The 19,294-nt window shown below is 41.3% G+C and overlaps 1 protein-coding gene across 4 annotated transcripts; it reads left to right on the top strand.

The window, feature by feature from the left end:
• Window positions 1–743: 743 nt before the first annotated feature.
• CDV3 (CDV3 homolog) lies at window positions 744–17,552 on the top strand. Of its 4 annotated transcripts, none has more exons than XM_030236481.2 (5): window positions 744–1,150; window positions 3,562–3,641; window positions 5,848–5,990; window positions 6,802–6,958; window positions 8,048–8,471. In XM_030236481.2, exons 1-5 carry the CDS (start codon window positions 914–916, stop codon window positions 8,172–8,174), a joined length of 744 nt encoding a protein of 247 aa, XP_030092341.1. In that variant the 5' UTR covers window positions 744–913; the 3' UTR covers window positions 8,175–8,471. The 4 variants fall into 4 exon arrangements, with proteins under 4 accessions (XP_030092341.1, XP_030092345.1, XP_030092352.1 ...); XM_030236485.2 differs by lacking the exon at window positions 8,048–8,471 and adding an exon at window positions 14,816–17,552 and having other exon boundaries at window positions 763–1,150; window positions 6,796–6,958; XM_030236492.2 differs by lacking the exon at window positions 8,048–8,471 and adding an exon at window positions 8,478–10,334 and having other exon boundaries at window positions 763–1,150; window positions 6,796–6,958.
• The last annotated feature ends 1,742 nt before the right edge of the window (window positions 17,553–19,294 follow it).

A 19,294-nucleotide genomic window follows, 5' to 3' on the forward strand; every position in this document is an offset into this window, starting at 1 on the left:
ATCCTCAATATAAAAAAGTTCTTCTTCACGCTAAAGTAAAATTTCTCGTGTTTTAGCTTACGGCCATTGCTTCTTGTCCTATTGCTGGGCTATATGAAAGAGAGCCCAGAACTCTTGGTACCTGCCTTGGAGAAATTTATGTAAATTTATTAGACACCCCCAGAACCCCCCCGTACTGTGTTTTTAGATTGAACAGGCCCAGGTCCTGCAGTCTCTCATGCCCTCATAAAGAGATGCTCCAGTCCCCTCATCATCTTTGCGGCCCTCCACTGCACCCTCTCCATTGGCTCGTCCTTCTCGTCCTAATGAACCCAGAACTGGACACGGGACTCTACGTGGGGCCTCACTAGGGCTGAGCAGAGGGGCAGGATTACCTCTCTTGCTCCGCTGGCCGCATTCCTCCCGTGGAGTGGCCCTCACGGCCGGTGCCCGCCGTGCCTCTCCCGCCCTCACGGGTCCCAGCGCCGCCCGGACGCGGAAGGGCGGGGCGGGAGGGGCCGGCCCGAGCCCGGGCCCTGAGCGCGCACGCACCGTCCCGCCCGGCTCGGCCAATCCGCGGCCGCTTCGCCAGCGCCCTCCCCGCGCCCGCCGCGCGCATCCTCACGCGCCGCAACGTCAGCGCCTTTCGGGCCTTTCTGGAGACACCCCCGAGCGGCCGGCGGTGCTCATTGGCCGCGGCGTGGCAGCGCGTGCGCGGTCAGGGGCGCGGCCCCGCCCCGTCTCCCCTCAGCCCCTCCGCTCCCAGCGGGCCGCGTCAGGCGTGGGGTGCGCGGGCCGCCGGGCGGGCCCGGGCAGGAGCCGCCGCCGCAGCAGCCGCAGACGGGCGGCCGCGCTCGCCGAGCAGCGGGAGGGCCGCGCTGCTCACCTCTTAACCCGGGCCGCCGCCGCCCTCCTTTCACCACCCGCCGCCGCCATGGCGGAGACCGAGGAGCGGAGCCTGGACGACTTCTTCGCCAAGCGGGACAAGAAGAAGCGGAAGGAGAAGAGCAGCCGAAGTGCCGCCGCCGCTGCCGCCTCTAGCGCTTCCAACGCCGGCCCCAACGCGGCGGGCGCGGCCGCGGGGACCCCGCGACCGACTGAGGGCGGCGGCTCCGGAGCAGCCGCCGCCTCCAGCGCCGCCGGCGGCTCCTCGGCCAAGGCGGCGAGCAAGGTGCGGGCGGGGAGGCCACGGGTTCCTGCCGGCAGGGGGCGCCGCCGCCGCCCGGCCATGCGGCGCCCAGGGCCGTGCGGGGCTGGCGGCGCTCCCGGCCCCGCCCCGGGGCCGCCGGGCGGGCGCTGCCGCCTCTTGCTGCTGGCGGGGTGGGGGGAGCCTTCGTCGGAGGTCCTTACGCTGGGGGAGGCGAGAAAGCTGGGCCCCTTCCCTTTCTGCAGCTCAGACCGGCATTCCCTCCCAGGTTTCTGGGTGTTGCGGCCAGAACCGGAGGTTGGCGTCAGGTGTCACCTGGGGCTGTGCAGCGTGGCAGTGGACCTTGGCGATAAGATTCCACCAGAGTCCGCCGAGCTCTGTGCCTCGTTGCCAGGCAGGGTTTTACTGCCAGTAGGGTTTTTTTTGTTTTTTGCTGGGTTTTTTTGGTAGCGTAATACAGTGAAATGATAAGAATGCAGGAGAAGCTTAAATGTCCGTAGTTGAGTTAGTAGCTCTCTGTTTCTTCCTCTGCCCTTGTTCTTCCTGTCAGCAATATCAGCACTGAAGTAATGGAATTTAAACCAAAAGTAATTATGAGAGCTCTAATGCTTTGTATTTTTAAACGAATTTTAATAAATACCCTGCTGCTGCTGCTGCCTGTTGGTTTTTTAATTGTGGAGCTTGACACGTGCAGTACCTTTGTTATATATTTGTCTGCTGTAGACCAGACAGATAGGACCTAAAAAATTACTTGCACATTTTATCTCTATTTCTGGTTTGGTTTTATTGTCTCTTGGTATTGTTTTCCTTTGGAGGCTTCAGCACATAGTAATCTGAGGATGTGTTCCCTGTCTTACTGCTATGAATTGAATCTTTATCCTTGTAACATTATACTCTGAGTATAAAAAGATGGCTTGTTAAAGGGTTTTTGGAAGTTAGATACCTTGCTTCCTTCGTGGTTACGTAGATAATCAGTGATTTAAGGATGTTATCTTGTGCTAGATTGGTACCAGAGCTCTAATGCTGTATATTTCAAAATGAATTTTAAGAAATACTCTCCTGTTTCCTGTTGTTTCACCTGGGGAGCTTGACACGTGCAGTAGCTTTCTAAGTAGATCAAGGTCAGTGCTAATCTTTCAGCTGCTCCTCTGCTCACTTGCTTGCAAAATATCTGGCTTTGACTGAAACTGGTACTTGGATTAGAAACAAAAGTCATTAAATGTGAAAGGTATGTTAGCTTGGAAACTAATGTTTCCATGGAGAAGGGGATTTAAGAAATCAAAAAGATTTTAGAACTGTTGACTGCTGCTCTTCCAGAAGATTGAATCTGCAGCAGACTGTGCAGTTAACATGAGGTCACTTCCTACTTCTGCTGTTACTCTAAAGCAGGTCAAAGTTTTTTCTGTTGGAGATTGACTGTCTAGGAGATCCCATCACAGGGCTCTAAAAGCAGCTTTATTCTCAGCTGTTCAGTGGAAAGGGGGCTGTACCTTTGGCAGACCTTGCTCACAAGGTCCTCCCATTTGGAGGAATATAACTGCATTTCACATAGAGTGTAAGAATTAGGTAAACTACTAATTAGGCTGTGTGTGTCTTAAAGCTGGGACTGGGAACATGGGAGGACTGCTTGTCTGTTCCGGTCCGTTTTTGGTCTACCTTAATAATCCCAGAATCTCCTGGTGACACAGTAGGACAAAATTTCCTCCACTTAGGCAAGTCTCTCTTTCCCCAAACAAACCCCCATTTTAAAACCCTCATGTGGCTCTCTTGAAAGATACACGCATTTTGTGTTCTGAGATTGCTGTGGTTTTGAAGCTGACCTTTCTACTGTTACGAAAACACTGCTTAGGAAATAAGGCTGTAAATGTGGTTGTGAATGTGAAAAAGTCAAATGTACCATTATTGATCTTTGTCATAAATCCACTGTAAGCTATTCCAAATGTTCTTTTTTGTTTGGCTCATAAAATAGGCGGTGGAAAAGTGAATTTAAAGCTTTGTGTGCATTCAAGCTGTTGTAAAAGCCTGCTGTTAGTGAAAGAGAGAGGTCTTGCTCTTGTATTGCCCTGGTCATGACTGCAGGGTCGTGTTCCATACTGTGTTGTAGCTTGATTTCCTGATGTGTTTTTGCTGAGGTGATGTGGTTTTCTTTGCTTGAATAGCTTCTTGCTGGGGCATTCCTTAGCTGTTCTAGTGAGTTAAAGTCACCTCTCAGGTGCATCCCAGGTGACACACAGTGATTTAGGGGATGAGGGCATGCAGTCCTTTCCCCTCTTGGCAGTGGGGCACACAGTTTGGTTTCTCCTGGAACTGTACCTTCACCCTTTGGGTGAAGGTACAGTTTTTTGTATTATTTTTTTTGTATTATCTTAGTTATGTTCTTCTTTTCTACTTAGGTTATAGAGAAAGTGACAACTTATATTTTTCTCTTCTTACAGGAAGAGGATGATTGGAAGGAGTTTGAACAAAAGGAAGAAATTGATTATAGTGGTCTTAGAGTTCAGTCCATGCAAATAAGGTACTACTTTTTCTTTTTCTTTTTTTTTTTTTTGCTTCAGTGTAATCCTTACCTATGTTTAAAAACAATGGGTTTTTTTCTACAGAGCGGCTTTCATTGAGTCCAGTTAAAGAGAGGTTTGATATGTTTCTGATAGTACACAAGTTTGCTACTGGGTAATTTAACTGTGTCTTGTCTCTGCCAATATTCTCTTTATTTTCTGAATCTCTGTTCATACTCTGTTCATACTCAACAAAGCTATCTGTTTTGTTTGGAACTCAGGATTTTTTTTTGTTGTTTTTAAAATGCTTAACATTCTGCTCCATAAAGGTAGTCAAGTAGGAATTCCTAGGAGTAGTGCAGGATAGTAATTCCCACTGAATCATTTGACTGCGGTAAGGATATCTGACTCAATCTACTCAGCATCTTCAGTTGGGAGCAAATTCCTGAACCATTGCACTTGAATTTCAAAAAACCAAAAATACAGTTGATAAAAGTAGTGTCCCATGATAAAATCCCACAGGACTGATGAATGTAGTTCATGATTCCTTGTTTGTTTTTTTCATTAGACTTTTCCTAATGTTGTCTGGTGGAAAGTAAGTCTACTTATGTCTGTCCTGGTTAAAAAAAAAAAACAAACAACTTTTCATCGGGTCAGAAAAAGAGTTTTTATGACCTCAGTTGTAGACTGAGAATGTCAGATCATCGTCATTGTCCAGGCGTTGATGTTCAAAGTAATGTCATCTTAAAATCAGCCTACCTGTAACCAGTGCAATCGATGCTTTCTTCACTGTTTGAGCAGGTCTGACATCTCTGAAATTATTTACTCTTTTGAATCATAGCATTTCCCCCACTCCTTTCAGTTAACTAGTCCTTTGGGCCGTTTGCATGAATTGGTCCCATAAGCTGTCCATGGCACTGAAGTGTCACAGTGGATAATCACATGTCTGATTAGACAACCAGTGAGCTGCAGCTTCACTGACTGCTGGTGCTGTTTGACTGAAGAACCTCTACTTTGGTTTTCCAGACAAAGGCCAGCATTCCAAATCCTTTTCATACTGTGGCAGATTTTCAGGCATGTGGAGGTTTTTGCCACAGGATTTTGTAACCGTTCAATTGGATTCAAGGGAAGAGGGGAGAAGTAAATGGAAGAAAAACCCACTAGCTGTTATAAATTATCCATCTCTGGAGCTCTCTTTGATGAAACAAAGATACAGAGTGTCTGAGGATGGGATGCTCCCTGTGCTTGCTCTATTGTAGTTAAGTCTGTAGGCAGTGCTTCTATAATTTAAAGTAAAGTGTTTAGGCCCTTGGGCCACCTTACTATGGTTGTTAGGATGAACAGTGAAAGGCCTTTTTCAGGCATTTTTTTCTGTTCTCTGACCATTACTTAACAGAAAGCTTACACAGATCATGATTAGTAGGATTTGGTGTATTATAAACCTCTGAATTCACACGTTGCTGCTGTTGAGATCAGTGTCTTGATTCTTTTCAACAGCCTCACCTGCACCTCTGTCCTACTTTACCATATAGCTTTCTGTAGTAACTTTGGCCAGCAAATTATTTTATGTGTCTGACTACATCTGTGCAAAATAAAATAGTCTAAATAAAATACAGCCAAGCTTTTGCATTGGGTCTGTCTTTGAAAAAATTACATTTTTCTGTTTTGTGCTCTTTTTTTCTTTTTTGCTTGCTTTAAGAAAAGAGATCTGAGTTAATTCATGGATTGTATATTACCCATACATATAAGGGTGTTTCTTAGGTGGTTGTGGTTATAGGAAATGTGAGCTCAGGACTTGCTTTCTTTCAGCACTACTCCACTATTTCTTCCTCTTGACTAAAGCATTTTATGGAAGCTGGACTTGTAGACCTTTCCTGCTTTATCTTGTCATCTCTTCCAAATGCATGTCTGTGTTAGTGGGGAAAAAAGCCTTTGTGCACAAAATAAGATGCCAGTTTCTTTGATTACTTTGTTCAAGTTTTATTTTTTTTTTTTATTATTCTTTTAGGAGCTTTTTTCCTTTTCAGTTGCCAAGTTATGTAGCATCATGCCAGAAATTGTTCAGATGGAATTGCTAGTACAGTGAGTACAGGGCTAACATAGTCTAGTTTAATTTAGTATCTTCAGCATGGCAGCCATGAAATTTTGTCTTACAGGGATTGTGTAATCTCTGGCAAATCTTAAACCTCTGTTTGTAGGGTACTACTGATCATTTTTCTCTTACAGTGAAAAAGAAGATGATGAAAGTGAAAAAAGAGAAGAACCTGGTGACAATTGGGAAGAGACTGGTAGTGGCAGTAGTGTAGACAGATCATCTGGTCCTTGGAACAAGTCAGCTCCTGCACCAGCCCCTGTCATTGAACCAGTCGGTAAATTAAACTCAGACTTGTTGTGTTTTTTCCAATCAGAAGTGCATCAGGTTAAATTAAGCTGCTCAGTGGGTTGAGCTCAAGGAGCAGCTCCTGTTCAGGCACCCTTTAATGAGCTAATGGCTGTTTTGGCATGCCAGCCATCAAGGAAATCTTTGTGTCAAGGGATCTGAGGAACAGAATTGAACTTAAAGTGTCTGTCAAATACTTTAAAACACATGTGGGAGGGTTTTTTTATTTCCAAATTCAAAATGGGGGGAAGCAGTCTGTATTTGCAGGACATCCCTCTGTTCTGCAGTCTGTAAAATACCTGTTGGACACATTTCTGTTGATCTGAAAATGCTGCTTTAATACTTCGGTAGATGTTCAGACAGTATCGCAATAGATCTATTGTGGCCATTAGTAGCACACTTTTCAAATCAGTTCTTAAAATGTTGAGAACATGACATTGCAAAATTTATTATTTATAATTACGTGTTTAGATATGTTTTAAATGTGTTCAAATTGTTGCTAATAAATTGCCAATGAGAAACATTAAGTCTTCCTTAGTAGTTCAGATTCCCTAAACTTTGAGAGACACTATTCTGGAGCCATGTTTCAGTTTTACTGAGTGTAGGTTAAGTTAGGTGACACTTGATTTCCTGCCTTGTCTAAAACTTGCTTCCAAAACTGAAAAGATAGAAAAACATACTTGTAAGATTCATTTCTTCTTTGTGGAGTTTTGTTTGTGTGTTGGTTGTTTTGGGTTCTTTTCAGCTATGAATGCAGACTTGTTCTCATGTGTGAATCTTGTTGTTTTTCCTAGTTACAGAAACTCCAGAACCGGTGCAGACTGGTGGCGTGTACCGGCCGCCAGGTGCCAGGGAAGGTGGGCGGCCACGGAGACCACAGCAAGGACCACCAGAGATCTACAGTGACACACAGTTCCCCTCACTGCAGTCCACTGCCAAGCTCGTAGACAGTCGAAAGTAAGTGCATTCCACTGATACCCCAAGAGATCTCTAACTGCCTTCTCTAAGTTCTTATTTTGTCCTAGTGCTTAAGCCTGAATCTTTCCACAGAGGAAAGAACTAACTAAGGGGTGATAAATGTATTGTCCAACTCTGTTTCTGTGAAATAACTTTCATAGCACAGTGAGATAGCCAAACAAGACTGCCAGTTGTGTTTTTTGACAGCTGAAGGATTTCACTGAATATTTCTGGTACTGACAGCATCTGCTTCGCTCTGACACTAGACTAGGCATGGTGAGGCTCTGTGTTAGTTCCTTTAGCAGATGTAGAAGTCTGAGCTTGCAGCTCTCTTGTTAGAGATGTGGAAGTGGTTTAACTGGAGGAGTGCAGTATCACTGCAAATCAATACACTTGCTGCCTGAGCTGTGATTTACAGAGATGAGCTCCCCTAATTTTGCTGAAGTGTTTTGTATTATGTGGTGCTGAAGACTTTGGTCTCACCCTATCTTTCAATCCTGATCTTTCTATAACCTTATTCTCAGTAGAAGAGATGGCTAGGTCAATACCTAATTCACCTGGGGGATTTGGGGTGTTTTTTGGTATTGGGTTTCCCCCCCCACCCCCCCCGCTTAATACAGCTTAGGAGAAGCTTTGTTTCCTTTGGGTATTTTTTTTGTGTAGTAAAGGAGACATGCTATTATTGATGATTTGTGATTTGAATGGCACATTGAGCCAAGATGAAATTCTGAATTAGCATTCTAGAAAATTACTTCTTCTTTCTAGAACCTATTTTTCATAAATAGGTTAAATTTACTGTCAGATACTTAAATAAATAATCTCAATTTTTTTTAAATTTAAATTAATTTACTTAAATTTAAACTTACTTTGGGAGTGTTAATGTAAGCTGTACTGGGTGATGAGCTAATTTGGGAGATAAGATTTTAAAAGATTTGCTTGGAAATGTTTAGGTGTTCTGTTAAACTCTAGATCTTAGTTTTTGTTCTGTGTTAGTAATGTTTTTGTTGGGAAGGGGTGGAAATGGACTGGAAATTCACAATTCACAAGTTAGTGACAAGATATTTACTGATTACATTTATTTTCCCATAGGGATAAAGAAATGGAGAAGAGCTTTGAAGTAGTAAAATACAAAACTAGAGGTAGGGATGAGGTCTCAAAAAACCAGGCACTTAAACTTCAGCTAGACAACCAGTATGCTGTGCTTGGGGATCAGTAGAGCTGCACACACATTACAATTAAGGAATGCTTTTGGTAACCCTTCTACTAAGGTAACTAAACTACAGCTAACAGCTATGATGAACGTGCCACCTTATTTCTGCTGGATCTACTGCAGCAAGTGCAGACTGCTTTGACATAAGTGATTGGTTCTCCTGCACTATGGAAGCATAATATGTTGCAACTTCTCCATTCGATATGGGGCAAATTAATGTAAATGATTGAACAAGAGTCATCAGTGTTCTTTAATTGCTCAGAAAGATACCTACAGCCAGTGGTCATTTCAAAATCTTTTTATGTTCAGATACTGAGCCTTCGTAAAGGTTGACTACCTCAGACTTGATGCACTCATTGTGGACACCATGTGGATCACAACTTCTGGAAGAGAAGGTTACAGCTGTTTTAGTGGCCATCTGAAACTTGAAACCAGCTCTACTGGATTCCTGTCAGAAATCCTGCAGAAGTCAGCCATTTGGTTCCAATTTGCTATAACAAAGATTTAAGTGACCTTAATGACAAACCTGTTCGTTCCCCTTCTGAGGAATCCTGTCACGTGTAGCCATAGCCTACTAGAGACTTCTGGAGCGTCCCATACCACTCATACTGTCCAAGTACAACAGAGCTGTAGTTTGTTTACCTTTCTAGAGTGCTGTACGGAAGTAACTGCAAAACAAATTAAAACTCATTCAGTATCAGATTTGAGGAATGATGGGTTTGAATGGTTTGTTTGCATTAGCCATTTTCTAAGTTGTCTAAGTATTTTTTTTTTCTATTATCCACAAAAGAAATGCCTGTCTTTTTTCTGATATCGATTTGCAGTATATTTAAATAATGGTAAAATGTAGTGAAATAGGGTTTTATTTTGGTTTTTGTCATGAAGTTTGTCTTTCTCACCCTAAAGCACTAAGACTTGGAGTTTTGACACAGAGGTATCTAGACTCCAACTACAGTCTTCAGAATTTGTCCTTTAATAATGAGACATGTGGCAGTACCGATACTAGATAAAAACTGTCTTCTATCAAAAACAGTTATTTGTTTATTGAGGAGTTGTGCTTACTTGATAAACAGAATAACTTAGCATACAGAGACATAACTAAAGCTGGTAAGCCTGATTTGTTTGGCTACTTCTGTGAAGCATGCAGCTGTCTGAGGCCGCAGTCCTCCGCAGTCCTCCAAGTATAACTCATAATGGTGTTTATTCACAGTCAGAAAGTTTAGTAATGATGGAAGGCAGTGACTTCTTAAAGTTACTTAATTTAGTGGAAGTAGGCAAAATGGCACTGGTACACGAGGAATATAGGACATTGCCTGTAACTGTTTCAGTGAACCAAACCTGTCAAGTACCAGAAGTGTTCTGCTGTAACTGTTTTTTCTCTTCTCTGAATTTTTACATCAGAAGCAAAATGAAGTACAATAGTGGTGTGCTCCAGTGTTGAGGTTTCTCAGAGTAAATGCCAAAAAATAGACCCAACATCCATAAGAGTTGCCAATGGCAAGAAAAACAAGGGAACAAAACAAAGCTTGCTTACATGTGTCAGAGTACTGTGTATGTGCAGAAGATAAGGATAGTTCAGGAATCACCCAGTTCGGTTCCCTTTGACTAACTGCTGACTTGCTTTAAATTTACTTCTCTGAGGTCAATGCAGATTTTGCTGTTGACTTCAGTGGGGCTGGGATTTCACCTGGTTCTTTTGAGCACAGACTAAAACTGGCCTTGCCCTTGCAGAGTTAACTGTCCCTAAAAATTCTGCTAGAAGCTGCTATTAAAGAGAGGGCTGAAGAGACTATTCCTAAAGTTGGAGACTTCATTTGGAAACACAAGCCCACTGAAAGACTGATACCAATACCTTGGACTCTGAGCCATGTATCTTCCTTGAAAATCCATTGTTGCCAGCAAAAGTGTTGTCACAATTTCTGTGGAATTCATGGTAAATGGACATGTCACTTGGTGGGTAGAGATGTGAAGTCTTATGCTTTTCCTGATGCTCTTAAAGAGATTGCGATCACTAATGCACATGAATAGAGTTTTAGTCTCCTGTGTGAAGGGTAGATGAGACTGTCCATTGCACCACCTTTATTTGAGGTTTTTGGACATGAATCCTGGCAGTTCAAGAAAACCCTGTAAAAGTTTCAAATCAAATAAAATGGAAATATACATGGATTCTGGAGTCTAGTGAGTCTTTACGTTTTAGTTTGAGCTCATGACTGTACAGTAGCAGAGGAAACAGAGCATTTGGATCTCTTCAGGGTTAGTCCTTGGAGTGGGCAGTTGTCCTTGTGGTCAGGTGGGCTCTATTTCAGAGCTTATAGCAGTGCATATCAATAAAACTTTTATTTATACATAGAAATTTAGTTTGTTACTTGGCACAGTGTCTTCTTGCTCCCACCATAGAAGACTGCTGGTTTGAGATTGTGAGTTGAGTATGAATGAAGCTTTGATTTGCTTTTCACTTAAAAGTACCTCTGCTAAATTAAAGAATGGGGAATAAAAACATAACCTCTGCATGGCTGCTATCACTGGAGCCCATCAGGTACTGATAACTAAAGGTATTCCTTTGAGGGCTTCTCTTAAGCATATCATTCCAGTTTCTTTCTGGAGGCATAAGGAAAAAAATCAGAAATGCAGCAGATTTCCGTAGTACAGAATGTAAACTGTTTTAAAAGAAGTGTTTCTCATGTTAAGTATAGCTGCCAGCAGCTATCAAAATGCCAGTTGTCAGTATCTACCTTGTATTTGCTCTGTATGCCTGAAATTTTGAGTCAGTCCTCTGCAGAAGTTTGGTATGCTTTGGAGGCTCTGAAGTTCAACTTTATCCTGGTTTGTTGTTGCTTCCATTTAAGGCATGCTAAGAATGTCCTTTTCATTCCTTCAAAATCCTTGTGAAGCCTTATTCCATAAATGAAGGGTTGTCAGTTGTAGAAATGAGATTCTTTATGCCAGTCCATATAATGGAGTTGTGTGCCACTTCAAGGACTCCCTGACATGAGACATGCTTTTATGGTGAGTTGCTTGTTAATTCCCAGCTTTAAGGTTCTATTTTACTTTCTCTGGCTTTACAATATAACATAGCCATAAAGTTACTAGTTTGCTGGTAGAACATGGACATGTTCAGTGCTTACTGGGAAAAGAACAGTTTAGATTTGTGTTTCTCAGTGATAGTCTGTATTTAAGGATGTCAAAATGCTAAAAATCAGGTAATTTTAATAAAGTTGGACTTCCCAAATGCCTGCTGTAGGTATCTGGAATCTGTATTTACTTGAGCTGATGATAAATATAGGAGAGGATTATTTTTGCCCCTGCCCTTCTCTCCCAGTTTAGCTGTATCATTTTTAGTCTTATTTAAAAATCAAGAGGAATTGACAATTAAAAGTGACTGTTTCCTTTTACTAGTTTTGTATTTGTGGCTAGCTCTACCAGTCATGTCCGCAGCAACTTAGTAGAATTTTTAATGGTAGCAGTTGTGCTAGAGGCCTCCTGACACCACAGGGAATAGGGCTTTTGGTATTAGACTGCATCTGTCAGCTCTTGGAAACTTTGACCACACCATGGCAGAAACCCCAGTGTTGTTCAGGTCAAGTAAACACAATATAAATTCGATTGGGCTGCACATCTTTGGAGTTCACTTATCTGAGCTTTTACAATAGTTGTAGCTTTTTGCCTTTCTAATTTCTGCCTGTTTGAGCAGTTTTAAGCTTGCTTGTAGTTTTCTTTCAAATACCCTAACTAAAATGGAGCAGGGATTAATAGGGCTTCATGTGCTTAAATAAGGTTGCTTACTTACAAGATAGTAATATTATTCTCTCCAATATTGGCATGGTCAGAAATTTATACTTCATTGGCCCAAGAAGCTAAATTATACCAAGACTACCTTGAGTACTATATAATCTTTATGAACAGCTATGATCCAGGTTTTGTTGCTGGACTGTAATTCCCAAATTCTCTCTCCCTGTTTTCAGCTTTTAATGTTACAACTTGTTTTCAATGTTAAACAGGGGCTTTTATGAGGCAGTGTAAGAAAATAGTAAGTGTACTCAAACTTCAGGTATATGAATTAGGTATGTACAGAGGGGATGAAATCTGACATACATTTGCAGATAAACTCCAGAAAAAGTTAAAAAGACAGCTTGTCTGCATTGAGGTTAATATGAGAGCCTGCAAGCTCTAGCAGTTGAAAGAAGTGACAGCAGAAAACAGAACTGAGGAGTCATTGCAATTGTGTATCTAAAGTTTGGCTTCTCAAGCATCACCTGTTGTTCTGCCATGTTCTGTTTGAAGTGAAATAGAGCAGGAAGGAAGATTAATAAATAAATTAATTAAGGAGAGTGGAAATGATGCAACTAAAACATAGGTGCTGTAAGAAGAGAGGGATTAGGAGAGCCGTTTTCTAAATGATAGCATGAAGTGCATAGCCTGAGGCAGGGAGTGGAGTGTCAGATGTTGGATAGTACAAGTGCTGTGTGGGTAGGCACTGCATGCACATGTGACAGATTCATCTGACTTTAAATCAGCAAAACTGTTTAAAGTTCAGTACTTGGGGAAGGCAGCCCATTTTATTTCCTCCTTTCAAGGAATTGGGAGAATGTGTTCACAGAGAAGACAGGATTTTGCATTGGTATGAAGCTGACCTGTTGTCTAAAGAAAGAACCGAGGACAAATTTCAAGATGGCTCAACAATCCTCTTAGGAAATAAATTGTGTATTTAAGAAAATTATTTTTCTCTTCTGCATGATTCAAGGCTGAGACATTGTTTCAAATAGCTATGAAGACTTTTTTTATGAATGAAGTAACTTCTAAATGGTATACATCATGGGTTTATCTTCAGTTGCTTAAGAGTGTGTATTGATGCAGCAAGGTTAATGAAGTTCAGTGTTCATTTCAGTGAAGTTCTACTTAGCCTGAGTACAAATACTGAAAACATATCACAGTACCAATTAGTCACCAGGAAAAGCAGTGTGTCTGGAATATTTGATTGGAAAGTATCACCTAAAACAACTGTGTGCACTGAAAAAAAGCCGATTTCTTAGCCAAGAGCATGGGAAGCATGGGACCAAGAGAGTGGGATGTGGCCTAGGTTTTCTACTGAGCTGCTATGTTCAAGTAATTTAGTTTCACTCTGCCTCAGTTTCCCCAGCTGTACCAAAATAACCAACAACCTACCTCACAGGGATGTTGTGAGGCCAAAGCTGTTCTTTGTCAAGGGCTGGGGCTGATGGAAGGATCTACAGAGGACTAAAAATCTTTATCAAAATTAGCTTTTATTATAGTATTTTAATACTACTTTGGCAAAGGCTTATTTCTATGGAATGTAATATACGTCCTATTTAAGTATTATGTAATTTGACTTATTTTAGTATGTATGAGTAAGGAAAAAGTTCAGGCTGAGCACTCAACTGGTATTTCCTCTATTCAATTATCTGTGCAACCCAAATGGCATATTAATATGAGGCTCTTTGTTTATATGTGGAACATATTAAAATCAATATTCCTTTATTTTGTAAACCCCATGACTGAAATAAAATCCTGCTCACAGTTGATAGCCATTTCTTATAATCTGGCTGTTTTAAAAGTTTCTTCCAATCATGTGGACCAGAAATGTTCACTCCTGATACTAAGGGGTATTTTGTCATAGGAATGTGTTTTTCTTCTCTTCATGTGTAAACACTTTTTCCTGCTCTTTATTCTTTCCCTTACCTAAGTTGAAGTGGCATGCAAATACAAGGGAAATAGAGAATAATCTTCAAAACTTGTAAAATCTGGTATTAAGGCAAACGGTAGAGGAAGGGAATGAACAAAAGGGAAATAGTTGGCCATGGAGGGAGTTTTATGAAATAAACAAAGGGATGAAATTACCAAAAACTTAGGCATGAGTGGGGTAAGCAGAATGAGTAAGAGGAAGGAATGCAGATACAGCAGAAGCGATTATTCTACTTATTATCTCCTGATTTATCAGTTAGCCGCAACTGAAGTAGCGTGCTGTAGTAACTTACAAATATGCCTTTGTTTTGCTGATGATTTCAAGGTTCATTGCTCAGCTTTTACAATGGGGCTTCAAATAGAATCAGAGAACAACACTATGGTGGCCTGCACGCAGACAAATGAGAGCTCTGGTGGGTCCTGGACAGAGATGAGGCCCAAGCAGTTACCTTCTCTTACTGACATTCTTATCACTGCAGCACCTCTAAGACAGTTGTTAATGTGCATCAGCTGTGACAGTTCTCTGTCAGAAATGATTACTGTTAAACATCAACAAACTGTGGCAGTTGCTTCAGAGAAAATGTTTAACTAGCTGAATAATAAGCACTGAAGAATAACATGGGGCTTTTTGGAATACTTATGATGATGATGGTAACAAGTGGTATTAAGGTCCATATATTTTTGGACTTTCAAGTATGTATCTTACTTAGGAATAATTGCTTTTAAGATGTTTGTCATCTATCCCCCTATTAACAAATAAACTACCTTAGTTTTACTGTCCTTCCAGCTTCAAGTAGCTGCTTCTATCATTCACTTATCACTTTCCTGCCTTATTTTCCTAATATGTCATTTTTTTAGGGTGCTGAAGAAACAGCAAATATTCATTATCACCTCTAAGAGAAATAGATGCTGTAATATTTTTCTGTATTGTTCTGTCTTTAATACAGCCTAACATCTTATTCGCTTTCTTGACTGCAACTACACAGTGAGCAGATGTCTTCATCAAGCTGCCCATGGTGATGCCTAGATCGTCCCCTTGAAAGATCACAACTAATTCAGACTCATGTCACAACTTCTACCAGAGCATGTATGAGTGGTTTAAAACCTTTCCAGTATTTATTGCCTTGGTTTTTCCTGTTGACAACTCACCAGCCCCCGATTTGCCAAATTTACAGACTCATTTACAATATCCTAGCAATCACCATCAACCCAGTAACTTCCATGGGGATTGGCTTTTGCCATTTGATGTACTGAAGTTTTCAGTTTCATGTATATAGTCCACTCTTCTGGTCAGTGACTAGCATGGCAAGCGCGTACTAATTTTTACTCAATCTTATGTTTTCTATTTCTTTTCATGTCTCCTACCTTCTGTACTGAATTTCCATTCTAGCTCAGTTACAGCAATGAAGTCATCACATAACATCTGTCTGCTTTATTTCAAGTAATTGCCTACAGAAAACTGTTAAAGTATTGTCATAAGCTTCCTTTTTTAATTAAAACAAACCACTTATTTTGCATATCTTTCAGAGTATATACAACCATAGCAAAGGGATTCAAACCATAAAAACTGGCTGATACAATAGAACATATTTATTGAGAAAAAGGCAAAATATGTGTATGGTCTCCCAGAGCTTAACTTCACTGGTTTTAATTGAGTTATTTTTGTCACACAAGGTCAGTTTCATTAACATTTGATTTCAGATCAAAGATTTGGGATCATTTGACATCTAAGGTGTGATAGCCAGAATCAAGTGCCAGTGAACAAGCCCCATAGGAACTTGTTTTAAATTTCTGGGTAATTCTCCTCTTTGTGCCAGAGATGAAGCAGATGCATTATTACTTAGTCTCTGACCAGCAACCACATGAGCTCAGCCATGCTCAATCTAATATACTTGGAATAGTATTTAACTGGATATTGAAACTGCATTACAGTATTTGAGATGAAGCAACACTGGAGGGCAGGCTTAGTCTTTGTGGTTGTTTCATGTCTTTTTTCTCATCATCTTGTGCTTTAAAGAGCATGGAGCTGTAAATGATGTTGTCTTTAAGAACTGACTGAATTTCCCAGATATGTTATGTTTACAGATACAAAGGATGTGGCATAAGGGCAGACTCAAGGCTGGTAGGATGTACAGCCTGGCCCTTGAGAGCTGCATTACCTCAATTATCAGAGCACCACATCCTAGAGAACAGCTGCCTTCCAGTACTAATGCTGATATACTGGGTTGAGAACAACATACCTTGGATTTTGCATTCAGAGATCTGTATCTATTAAGTGTTCTATTACAGTAGTACTCTGTCAAAAAACAGTCATGGCTGCTGGGAGTTGAGTAAGTTGGCCAAGGGGAATTGGGAGTTGTTTACTTTTTGAGGACGTGGGTGGGAAAATAGAGCCAGTGAGTCTGAGAGTTGTTAGAATGTAACACTTCACAACCTCCCCTACACCACTGGAAGCCTCACCTCTGCTGGTACTCACCAAAGCCCTGCCTTGCAACTGTAGCTCCGTACTGTTACTTACTAACTGCCCAGTAGCCTTCAGGACCAACAAGTTCTTTGACCGTGCACTGTGTCTCTACTCTGGGAATTGGGAAAAAGGCAAAGTGGCTTTGGAAACTGGTATGACAGTGTTTTCTAGGTAATGGGCTCTGCTCATTGTTTTTCCTGGAATTCAAAACAGTTAAATCTCTTGGTTTAACCTCTCTTTGTCCTAAAGTATTCCCTCCTTCTGTTCATCTACATTATTACCATGCCAAGGATTTCTTAGTCAGGGGCCTGAATTATTCACCACTTATTTAAAAAGCAGCAGGCAAGAACACCTGAGTCTTGATCATGCTGCATTGTTTTTGTCAGGGCTGTAATATCACAAACACTGCAAAACTGCCTAGCAAGTAAAAGCTTCCTTGAAGAACCTAGAGAGCCTCAAAGGCAACGCAGGAGACAAATTCCCACAGAGTACGGCAAAAGGGAGGCAGTAGCACTGCTCACAGTACAACATAGCTCAGCTATGGAAAGGAGTAGGGTTGCATGACTGGTAATGCTCTAGCTTAAACAAAACTGTCTTATCTGGACAGCAGGATCTAGCCTAAAGCATTTTAATTTTTTTTTTTTTAATGAAGAGATTACTGAGGGAAGAATTGTAAAAGGAGCTCTCTGTAAATCAAAAGGAAGAAAAACACCTGAATTTGTTTTCAACCATGTACCAGAATGTCCCAGCACCAGACTTAATGTGAAGAAATTAAGATAATTGTGGGCTCAGTATAGTGCAAAAAAAAAAAATAAAAGAATTATAGCGTCTGGAGAAACGGTTTGGCTGGGAGCCTGTGGAGCACAGTAGAAACTATTTCAGCAGAGTTCAATATGATCTATTTCTGAGAATCCCTGTGTGGCCCCCACAGTTAACACAGGAACCTGATGGTGCCTGTATATTTATATAATTGTGTTAATAGTCATAACTTAAGTTCAAAACCTGAACTATATATATTTTTGTCAGTAGATTTTTTTTTTTACCCTGGTTTACCTATCATGGCTTCTGCATATGACAACTTCTAACTGTGCAGTGCACACACCTGTTGTCCTTTTGTCCCATGGTAGAGTAATGGTATTCAAACTCTGTAAAGCACTTTCATGATGTTTCCTGTGAAGAAAGCTCAAGAAAATAAATTTATCTTAACAGCACCAACTGAATTTCCATCTCCCAAGTTTGTCTTGCTTGTGTTGTGTTGCCCTGTGTGTGGCATACAGACAGCTGGATGTTCGAGGCCCAGCGCAGATGAGGAGCTGGCTTGGGCTGGAACAGCTGCTTTCTGCTTCTGTTCCTCACTGTCCTGCCTCAGCCCTGGCTTTAAACCAGTGTCCACAAGGGCAGAGAACACTGGAGAACATGTAGCACTCAGATCCCAGGTTGCTGATTTCACCATGGGTTGGTATGTGGCTGATTTTAACTGCTCCCCCTTCTGCCCTGCCCCAGGATTCACAGCATCTACTGTGGCTCCAAGACTTCTTTTAAAGGTTAAGTGGGTCAGGGAATGGTTTTTTACCTATAAAGTGACAATACCAACACTACCCTTCCACAGCAGCTTCTGGGGACTGGGAAGAAAAAGTCACAGGAACCTTAGGTCTTGCCTAATAATAGGTAATACTCACACCTATTTCAAATGCCTGCAATGCAAAGCAGCACTTCAGAGATTGAATGATCTATGTATTTCACTGTTCTAAGTTAAAGTTAATTCAAAATGTGATGTAAGGCACTAACAATGGCATTATTTTCAGTATATGGACTTGGAACAAGTTGGAGATGTTTGATGTCCACAAATACCAAAGCATCAAGCTGTTATAAAAAAAAATACAAAAGCAAGTGGTAAGGCTGGAGTCAATGCAGCTCAATACAGCAGTCTTGTTACAGCCAAGACCCCAGTGACAGGGGCACAGATTTCACTTCTTTAAAATAATCAAATTCCTCACATTCATTCTCAATCCTTTCTGGCAATTCCTTCAGGTCATCTTGACAGCAGGTTGCAGAGCTCACTGACAAAAGATCTGCTGCACTAAAGTAGGAAATCAGAAGCACAAAGTACAGCCTTGCACATAAAGACAAGCTGCTTTCCTGTTCTCTCTCACCTGGACACCCCACGGCTCAGGTGCCTTGTCCCTTCCCCAAGCAGCAAAAGGTTTGTTCTGCCCAGCCCAGAGTGCCTCTCCAGGTTGCACAGGGTTTAAATGCTTTTGGCTCAGTCTTGTATCTGCAACAAATATTGAAGCAAACCCTTTCTAGAAAACAGTATTCAGTAGCTAGAAAATAAATATAAAATACACCCTTTCAAAACAAAAAAGAGGTAAATAGACTTCAGTGTTACATGTATTCTTCCAGACAACTCCACTGGTCCTGTGCAACTGGATGCTGTGCTTTTCTGTTCAGACAGCCTGTAGTAATTCCAGCTGCTTAAATACAGCTCTTCAGGTTCCATAAGAACACTTTTGCCTAGACTAACACAGTGCACTCACATACATAAAGTTCTGTAAATATAGACCCAGACCCACTGTTACTGAAAAGGTCAAAGACTTTGTCAAATATTCTGGCTGTCTGACTAAGAATATTTCCAGCTGCCAGAAACTGAAGTCTTTGGCTCTGATTCCTATCACAGACTCAAATAGGGAACATGGTCAAGACAAACTTCACTTCTTGGGTAACAGAATTGTTTCTACAGTTGCTGAGCAGATTCATTAGCACTTAGGATGGCAGCAACAACACATGTAATCTATAGAAATAATTTAGTACACCCTCTATGAGTACAAAAAATTTACAAGCCAGTTCCTTTTGTCCGGTTTCCCTCTTCCCTTCTAATAGAAAATACCAATGTTATGATGAAAACATAATGCAAAAATCTAAGTCTATTACTATATGGGAAATGCAAGGGAATTCTCATCAA

The sequence above is a fragment of the Serinus canaria genome, chromosome 2, assembly GCF_022539315.1.
Source record: "Serinus canaria isolate serCan28SL12 chromosome 2, serCan2020, whole genome shotgun sequence".
Lineage (NCBI taxonomy): Eukaryota > Metazoa > Chordata > Aves > Passeriformes > Fringillidae > Serinus > Serinus canaria.

Excerpts from the sequence above, each read along its gene's own strand:
- CDV3 (XM_030236480.2), top strand. The coding sequence starts at position 914 with ATGGCGGAGACCGAGGAGCGGAGCCTGGACGACTTCTTCGCCAAGCGG. Across the intron at positions 3,642-5,847 it reads GTTCAGTCCATGCAAATAAG|TGAAAAAGAAGATGATGAAA; the intron begins GTACTACTTTTT and ends TTTCTCTTACAG. Across the intron at positions 5,991-6,795 it reads CCCTGTCATTGAACCAGTCG|TTACAGAAACTCCAGAACCG; the intron begins GTAAATTAAACT and ends TGTTTTTCCTAG.